Genomic DNA, 9,836 nt, shown 5'->3' with positions numbered 1-9,836 from the left:
TTTTGGAGAAACCAGCTAGAGATCGCTAGAATTAGAAAATACACAACCGGAAAAAATCTGCCACTTCCTTACAGAGCCCCTCCTCCAACACACACGAACGCGCGCATTACCAATGAGGGCACGAGATAAGTTTGTGCACAGATGGAAGGCTGACAGGCAGGTAGGCCATCCAGTTATTTTAGCCGGGCCGGCTAAAATGATTGGTCGTGCTTTTTACAGCACTACGGCTTCTGGCATTTTTTTATGGATTTTTTGTCAAAGCACTTAAGATATTCATTGCTATCGGGATGTTAAGAGCATTCCATGGAATATAACAAAAAGTGTATCTCGAGCCGGTTTCTCAAACTTATCTACCCCACCTTTAAGAGTTGATTATATTTGACATCATTAATCCAGATCTGTAGTTACTAAAGGTATTAAATACATGTAGAGGAGCAGAATTACAAAGAAGAAATAATTTAGTTCCTCAAAATAAATACAGTATTAGAACTACATATATTTAAAATTCAACTCAACTTAGTGCAGCTTCACTGGAGAGGAGAGATCATTCATTTTAAGATTAAAAACAAATCTTTCATCTTGAAAATAGAAACACAATTTATTACAAACTCAACCTTTTATTTTAGTGTTTTCTTTCCTTTTTCAAACTTTCATTTATGCATTCAACACATTGAGACTTAGTCAAAACTAAAAGACCTATTCAACAAATATTTAGAGCAAAGTTTACATTTCCATGCAGAGAAATATGAGTTGAGGTTAACAGAAATCCTCCTGAGCAGTGACAGCCTCCATGGCTAAACAGACACAGGAAGGAGCGCCACCTAAAGAAACTCCAACATCTACAGAACAACTCATGAGAAGATGTTAAAGCACATCCCATAATGTTTGATTGACAGCTGATCTCTGTGCAGTGAAGACATGAACAATCAGCTCTCAGCAACAATGATGGACACACAATGAGTTTAAGAAGTAGAAGAGTTCCTCAAATGACTTCAGGCTATTTCGGGTTTACACAACTCAGCTGTGGTTCCATCATATTGAATTCGAACTCCAGCATGTAGCGGCTGAGTGAATGTGGTCTGGACTCTGTGGAGGAGAGTCATGGTTTCAGATATGCTGTAGAAGGACAGAATACCTGCTCTGTGATCCAGGTACACTCCTACTCTGGAGGACTGAGGACCTGAGACGGGAGTGATGATTCTGTTGTAAAGAAATGAATAACTCTTTTGGTTACAAATTAACGCCCAGGATTTGTCATTGAGTCCAAATCCACATTCACCCCAAATCCCTGCTCTGCTGATATTCTTGTATGCGACTGCTACAGAAACTCCTTCCCCTCTCTGCTCCACCTCCCAGTAACAACGTCCAGTCAGACTCTCTCTACTCAGGACCTGAGGATAATCAGTGAATCTGTCTGGGTGACTAGAATAAGACTGTTGTTGTTTCATGAATGTTGCTTTTCTGCTCCCCTCAGATAATAACAGCTTTGTGTGTGCTGTATTTGGATCCAGAGTGATCTCCTGTGAATATTTTAAGAACCCAGCTCTGGTGGTGGGCTCTGCTGCTGACAGTAAAACATCCACTTCAGTCGGTGAGACGTTTGTCCATTCCTCTCTCAGGACGTCCTGTAGTTTGTCTCTGACTGCTGACAGGGCCGCCGTCACGTCCTCAAAGTAGCTCAGAGGACGGATGTTGATGCTGGATGAGTGTGTAGGTTCACTGAGGGCTGACAGTGAGGGGTAGTTGTGCAGAAACTGGTTGTGATCCTCTGTGTGAGACAGCAGCTTCAGCTCAGCGTCTCTCCTCTTCAGCTCAGCCATCTCCTGCTCCAGCTTCTCCTGAAGCTCTTTGACTCGACTCACTTCACTCTTCTGCTGGGATCTGACCTGCTGCTTCACATCAGAGCTTCTTTTCTCCATGAGACGGATCAGCTCAGTGAACATCTTCTCACTGTCCTCCACTGCTTTATCAGCAGAGCCATTGAAGGCCTCCACCTCCTGCTGAAGCAGCTTCACCTCCTTCTCTCTGTCCTGGATTCTCTGCTGGATGTTTTCTCGACTCCCCTCCAGCTCTCTCTGCCTCTCAGTCCTTTCTGCTGCAGCTGACACTGTGTCGTGGCCTTTATGTTCATCCACAGAGCAGAGATAACAGATACACTGCTGATCAGTGCGGCAGAACATCTTCATCACCTCGTCGTGGCGAGAGCAGAAGTTCTCCTGGAGCTTCTTGGAGGGCCCCAACAGCTTGTGTTTTTTTAATGGAGCTACGTCATAATGACCCTGGAGGTGTTGGTCACAATAAGAGGCCAGACACTGCAGACAGGACTTACAGGCTCTCCGTTTTCTCCCAGTGCAGACATCACAGGCCACATCTTCAGCTCCAGCATAGCAGTGATCAGCAGGAGCAGCTTGGAGTCCAGTCTTCTTCAGCTCCTCCACTAAAGCTGCTAACATGGTGTTTTTCAGCAGGACAGGCCTCGGTGTGAAGCTCTGCCTACACTGAGGGCAGCTGTGGATCTTCTTCTCATCCTCTCCATCCCAGAAGCCTTTAATACACTTCATGCAGTAGCTGTGTCCACAGGGAATAGCCACCGGATCCTTCAGTAGATCCATACAGATCGAACAAGAGAAGGTTTCCCGGTCCAGCTGAACTCCTTTCTGCGCCATTTCACCTCTCAGTGGCAGCGAGTGTCTGAGTTTCACTTCCAGAGCAGTGATGATACCTGTATTAAGCAGGTGAAACAGAGCAATGAGGACACAGCGTGTTATGTTTCCTTCCAGATCGCTTCTCTGGTTGTTTTTTACACAACAAAATAATTTAAACATATGAACTTTCTATATAGAATAGAATAGGGAGGGATGAAACCCTCTTTAACTGTCACACATGCAGAGCACACAGCACACACAGTGAAATGTGTTCTCGGCTTTCAACCCATCCTAGTACCAGGAGGGGGGGAGGGGGAGGGGGAGGGGGAGGGGGAGGAGGGGGAGGGGGAGGGGGAGGAGGGGGAGGGGAGGGGGAGGAGGGGGAGGGGGAGGGGCGGGGTCGGTGTGTAGCAGGCTGCAGCAGCAGTCTGCGCTGCTGGCTTCCTCCAAGTTTACAGTAAAACAAACTGGTGGTGTGATCAATGGTCATTTACAATTATTAATACTATTACTATTATTAGCATTAGTCTATATTTTGGTTGAAACCAAACCAGGAAAAAGAAAAACATAAATATTAATAAAAAAATATATAAATAAAATCGAATTTTAAAAATAATCTTCGATTATGGAGACTGTAACGAATATTCGAATAATCGAATAATCGCTGGCATCCCTACTAGGAGCAGTGGGCAGCTATTGTACAGCGCCCGGGGAAACTAATATGCATTTCAGTTTTCAATCCTTAAAAAACAGAATATCATGACCCATTTAAACTGTCATGTGACTTCTGCCATTAATTTCATGTCACTAAAATGCATAAACTGGAGATTAGTAATTATGTTAACACTCAGTATTACAGTCTTAGTTTAACTAACATCCCAGTATTAACCTTACTGTTTTTACTGACAGTAACTAACTTGTAATTTTCATAAAGTGCATATTTATTCCAAACTCACAATAACTATATCTGTACTGGAAATATTCAGTGTGCGGGAGCCTTCAGAAATAATGTCACTTGTATTATTACCGCGGCATACCACGTTGTCCCCAAAATGGCGCGGCACCGGGGGAGCTATGCTATTCCACACACACATTATTTCACTCCTTTAAACACGTAAACAGTACTACAAACACTTTAAACTGTTAGCGGACCGTCACATTATATCGGCGACCCTTATGGGGCATTCATTATGATTTGTGCAGAGTTTACTAACCTGTATTAAGCCGGTGAAACGGGACCAATGAGGCCACGGTGTGTTGTGTTTCCTTCCAGATCGCTTCAGAAGAAATACCGGAAACGTCCGTCCCTCTAACCGGTACCCCAGAACCATTGTAGCGAACACAAAAGTTCCGCCTCACTACTAACTGTATTTCTCAACCCCGTTAGTGAAATGAAAATAAACAAATGTAGAAAAATAAATGCATAACACTCAATAATAATACATATCACCTTAATGTGGAAACACATCCCAGGGGTACCACATATATACAATGTTTCAGACCTTAATGGATTATTACTAAAGGAAGACGCCAACGGCCTTTTATCAAAGAAGTGCTTCAGTTTAAAATATGAAAGTGCCTGGAATAAAATAAAAGAAGAGCCATCATTTGTTTGGAGAAAGTGCTTAAGTGGTACATTTGACATGCCTGAGCCTTTTCTTTAAGTTGTTGATGTTTAAGTTGAAAATAAACTTTAAAGTTGGTGTTAAAAGCCCCCTTTATGCTTTTTGGGGTTTTCCCTTTCATGTGTTATAGGTTTGTCTGCAAAGGCTAATCTCCCAAAGTTGTGCCTGTCTCTCCTCCAGTGTTGGTATCAGCAGTAGGGGGCGCCAAAGGGAATAGTATGGAGCTAAATTCCTGCCATAACTCCACAAACAAACTAAACAGGTTTTACTAATGCCTCATGATTCACTAACAAACACAATGTGGTTTGCAAATACAAAACACCATCTACAAACTAATGCATTTAGTTTTGCAAAGAAAAAACGTATCTATCAAATAAACACATACCATTTTTCTAATAAATCATGTTTCAGAGACAAATTCAGCATAGGTTTTACAAGTACACACATTTTGTTTACAACTACAACACTTCTTTTTACAAGTACAAATCTTGTTTTTACAACTACTTTTTCTTCTCACGGCGGAATATTACTGCCAAAAGTCACGTGACTCACTCACGTGACTTTTGGCAGTAATATTCCGCCGTGGTTGTGCTTGTCACTACCCGATCTGTCCCCCTGCCCGATCTGTACTGTGCATGTGCGAGATGGTCGGCCATATTGGACAACTACATACGGCAACTCTACTAGGACAGTTGACACAGTGGCTTTTGGCAAAGCAGAAAAAGAACCGAGAGAGATTATTGTTATTACAACGTGACTTCACTATTATTTAACAACTCTTTTTTTTTTGTCAGAGTAAGTGAGACATGGATTTAACTTCTGTTAGACAGCTATCATACTGAATAAATATTTACTGTGAATGTATGCAAAAATGTATGGCATATAGCTGTCTAACAGAAGTTAAATCCATTTCTCACTTATTCTGACAATGTACTTAACCCCAAATAAAAGAACCCAATAAAAAGAGTTGTTAAATAATAGTGAAGACACGTTGTAATAACAATAACTAATCTCTATCAGTTCTTTTTCTGCTTTGCCAAAAGCCACTGTGTCAAGTGTCCTATTAGAGTTGCCGTATGTAGTTGTCCAATATGGCGGACCATCTCGCACATGCGCAGTACAGATCGGGCAGGTGGACCGATCGGGTAGTGACAGTGCTCATACACACTCACACAAAAAAAAAAAAAAAAGAAAAAAAAAAAAAAAGCTCTATCTGATTTTATAAAATGGCCTATTTCCCCTAAAGCAAAAGAAACTCATTTTAAAATTGTTCATAAAATCTACCCGGTTTCTACTTTTTTAAATTCAAGATTTAAATTTGAAGTGGAACCATGTTCCTTTTGTAATTTATCTGATGAATCGTTGGAACATTTATTTTTCTCTTGCCCTTTTTCTGAATTGTTTTGGTCGAATGTGAGAGATTGGTTGTTACTTAAATTAACAAATATTCCGGCCTTCAAAATATATCACATTTTATATTATATTGATAATTTGGACTCTCCCATTTCTGATTTGGTAAATATAATTATTATTTTGGGTAAATACCATTTACATTGTAGTAAATGGAGAGGAGGCAAGCCCTCCTTTCCCTGTTTCATAAATGAGTTCAAGTCCTTTTTTCTGTCCCTTAGAAAAATACAATCTTGTAACCTGTCTATAAAGATTTGCAATGACATTTCCAAATGGTTATTATTTTAAGTAAGCTTAATGCCTCTTAAATGTTTTTGTGCCTTTATGCTTTTTTCTTTCCCCCTGGCTCTTACTGGATGTATTAGTTATGTTTTTTTTGTCTTATTGTGAATGAATGTCTTGAACTTATGTTGATAAGTTGATGATATCCTCACCGAGCTTTTGTATGTTTAAAAAAATGTTCAATAAAAAAAAAAAAAAAAAAAAAAAATACACACTCACACATGCTCACTCACACATGCTCCACGGCAGCAGGGGGCACTACTGAGTCCATTGGGAAGGCGGGAGGTTGAGCAGAGCATGGAACAGCCCTTGCCAGCCTGATGACAGCGGTGTTTCTAGCGATCCAGCGATCTGAATTTAGCGATCACAACGAAAACAGCCAAGACACATAGTGAGCCCAGAAAATGAATGTTCTTAGGGCTGTAAATATAATAAGCCTTTGTCTAAAATGGACAACATTGTAACTAAGGAGATTTAAACTATACAGCGATTCTGCACTCGGTCAATCAGCTGCTCTTCGTTTTCTTTCCTGCTATATTCAATGAGTGATACAAATATTTTTTACCATAAGTTCTGAATAAAACAGATACTGTTGGACTCGGTACTAGTTGACTGCTACCAGAAATAAAAGGAAGTACTTTACTGTGCACTTTGTGAGTAATCCTCTGTCAGAGTCCCCTCCATAGTACATAATGCAGGTTTTTTGCTATCTTTGATGAATGATAAAAATAAAATGTTACCATTAGTTCTTAATGAAATTGATACGGTTTGACTTTGTATTAGTAAGCCTACTACTAACAATACATTGAAGTACTTTTACTGTGTATTTTTTGAGAAATACTCTGTCAAAGTCCCCTGCTGAGAACAAAATCAAGCCACTTCTGCTAAGTTTGATGAGGGAATTCTTTTTTGTTGCCATTAGTTGTTCGTGAGATTGATCCTGTTGGACTCAGTACTACTGAAACTACCCCCACAAGTACTATGAAGTACTTATTGTGTACTTTTCCAGTAACCCTCTGTCAATGTCCCCTCCTGAGTACAAGAATGCATGTTTTTCTTTTGATAAGCGTTAAAAAACATTTCTTCCTGAGACTGATATTGTTGGACAGAGTATTTTAAGAGGATGGTAGACATGATATCAGCAATACTTCCAGTCAGTACTCCAGCAGCAGCATTTTACACCTTGGAAAGTCTTTAGAGTCTGGCCTGGAATGGATAGCTGGTCACAAATATCCTTCAGCAAAGTAACACACTCTGTCACTCTGGTTGGCCTCTTATGATGCTGCTGTCTTTTCATATATAATTATTCCTCTGCCGCTAGTTCGTTCCTCGCAGATTCTTCAGTCTCATCAGCCTCATCCTTCCATCAGTCCCAGTTAACGCCTCCAGCACACTTCCAGTATCTGACTCCATATGATATTGTCCTGATGCTGTAAGGGTGATGCCCCATGATCACAAAATGACCCCTCTAAAGTCTGAGTGCCAAGGACCTCATATTATGTCTGTCATGTTACATCACCCATTATAACAATTTTCTTTCCTTTTTTCTCTTCTCTTAACTGAATAGTCCTGTCTTTAAGTATAACCCAATGTAAAGTCCTTTTCCTGCACCATTTTAAGGCTTCATAACAGGCATGTTTACTGTATGTGTTTGGAGAAATAACACAATCAATGGCCCAGAATTGTACTTTATAAACTATGAATCTTGTGGTGCTTGAAGAAATACAGACGGGTTAAGCCGGCCAGGTTATATATATATATATGCCTTTTTTGGAGCCATTTTTTTCAATATTTATTAAAATGTCACTAGTTATTTAAACAAACCCCTATCTGAGGATAATACAAGCAACCATAAAACACCCTTTATCTAGAGAGCCATTGAAGCCCATGAAGAATTTATCCTTCCACAAATCTTTTCAACTGCTGTATTAATAAAGTTGCCACGTGTTTTCAAATTCAAGTAAGGAACTATCTGTGTAAAACATTACAAATATTCTTCATTTGCAGTATTTAAAAAATGTTCAGAAAGACTGCATCAATTATATGCTATATATATTATATATAAATATATATATATATATATAATATCAATATTGTTATTAACTTAACAAAAATGGGATAATTGCCATGGATGTGGTGTTTGATATAGTTTATGTTCAATTTGAACTATTTTAGGCAGAAAAACGTATATTGACGAAACCTTTTTTAATAATTTACTATAATTTAGAAAGGTTTTTGTGAGAAATCATTTCAAAAGTAAACTTATTTTTCATTTTATATTTCAATTTGAAATGTTTGCACACAACATTATTCATTTATACATTTTTATAAACATTTAAAATTATGAATCCATTAATTTTATTGTATTTCCTTGAGGCTGGGGAAGATATCCAGCATGTGGTTCAACATGTAATACAAGTAAGTATATGTACAACATGGAAAAGTAAATAAAATAAGTTTAATAGGAGGATGTGGATTTATTTTCTCTCACCTTGTAATTACACAATCAAACAATCTATAATTTAGCTCTGACCTTCACAAAAACATTTTGTTGAATTGGACACATTTTTCCAAGCTCTATTGACAGACATGCAATGACTGGGACTGATGGAAGAATCTGAGAGGAATGAACTAGGAGCAGAGAAATAATCATATTTAAAAGACAGCAGCCCCATAAGAGGCCAACAAGAGTCACAAGGGTGTGTCAGTGTGCTGAAGGATATTTGTGACCAGCTATCCAGGCCAGACTCTAAAGACTTTCCAAGGGGTAAAAATGCTGCTGCCGGAGTACTGACTGGAAGTATTGCTGATATCATGTCAACCATCCTCTTAAGGTACTCTGTCCAACAATATCAGTCTCATAAGAAAGGTGTTTTAACGCTTATTCAAAATAGCAGAGAAACATGCATTATTGTACTCAGGAGGGGACATTGACAGAGGATTACTCAAAAAGTACACAGTAAAAGTACTTCATAGTACTTGTGGGAGTAGTTTCACTAGTACTGAGTCCAACAGTGTCAATCTCACGAAGAACTAATGGCAAAAAATATTTTTTTCCCTCATCAAACTTAGAAGAAGTGGCTTGATTTTGTTCTCAGGAGGGGACATTGACAGAGTATTTCTCAAAAAATACACAGTAAAAGTACTTCAATGTATTGTTAGTAGTAGGCTTACTAATACAAAGTCAAACCGTATCAATTTCATTAAGAACTGATGGTAACATTTTATTTTTATCATTCATCAAAGATAGCAAAAAACCTGCATTATGTACTATGGAGGGGACTCTGACAGAGGATTACTCACAAAGTACACAGTACAAGTACTTCCTTTTATTTCTGGTAGCAGTCAACTAGTACCGAGTCCAACAGTATGAGTTTTATTCAGAACGTATGGTAAAAAATATTTGTATCACTCATTGAATATAGCAGGAAAGAAAATGAAGAGCAGCTGATTGACCGAGTGCAGAATCGCTGTATAGTTTAAATCTCCTTAGTTACAATGTTGTCCATTTTAGACAAAGGCTTATTATATTTACAGCCCTAAGAACATTCATTTTCTGGGCTCAATATGTGTCTTGGCTGTTTTCGTTGTGATCGCTAAATTCAGATCGCTGGATCGCTAGAAACACCGCTGTCATCAGGCTGGCAAGGGCTGTTCCATGCTCTGCTCAACCTCCCGCCTTCCCAATGGACTCAGTAGTGCCCCCTGCTGCCGTGGAGCATGTGTGAGTGAGCATGTGTGAGTGTGTATGAGCACAACCACGGCGGAATATTACTGCCAAAAGTCACGTGAGTGAGTCACGTGACTTTTGGCAGTAATATTCCGCCGTGAGAAGAAAAAGTTTTGTACCTGTAAAAAAAAGTGTTGTAGTTGT

The 9,836-nt window shown here is 39.3% G+C and overlaps 1 protein-coding gene across 3 annotated transcripts; it reads right to left on the bottom strand.

The window, feature by feature from the left end:
- Positions 1 to 919: 919 nt before the first annotated feature.
- LOC117500317 (tripartite motif-containing protein 16-like) lies at positions 920 to 3,922 on the bottom strand. Of its 3 annotated transcripts, none has more exons than XM_034153145.1 (2): positions 3,860 to 3,922; positions 920 to 2,722 (listed from the first exon to the last, which is right to left on the bottom strand). In XM_034153145.1, exon 2 carries the CDS (start codon positions 2,664 to 2,666, stop codon positions 993 to 995), a length of 1,674 nt encoding a protein of 557 aa, XP_034009036.1. In that variant the 5' UTR covers positions 2,667 to 2,722; positions 3,860 to 3,922; the 3' UTR covers positions 920 to 992. The 3 variants fall into 3 exon arrangements, with proteins under 3 accessions (XP_034009036.1, XP_034009034.1, XP_034009035.1); XM_034153143.1 differs by lacking the exon at positions 3,860 to 3,922 and having other exon boundaries at positions 920 to 1,556; positions 1,599 to 2,712; XM_034153144.1 differs by lacking the exon at positions 3,860 to 3,922 and having other exon boundaries at positions 920 to 1,561; positions 1,688 to 2,712.
- Between the last annotated feature and the right edge of the window lie 5,914 nt (positions 3,923 to 9,836).

The sequence above is a fragment of the Trematomus bernacchii genome, unplaced genomic scaffold, assembly GCF_902827165.1.
Source record: "Trematomus bernacchii unplaced genomic scaffold, fTreBer1.1, whole genome shotgun sequence".
In the NCBI taxonomy this organism is placed as follows: domain Eukaryota; kingdom Metazoa; phylum Chordata; class Actinopteri; order Perciformes; family Nototheniidae; genus Trematomus; species Trematomus bernacchii.
The sequence above is the reverse complement of the archived record's forward strand: the minus strand, read 5'-3'. Positions and strand labels throughout refer to the sequence as shown.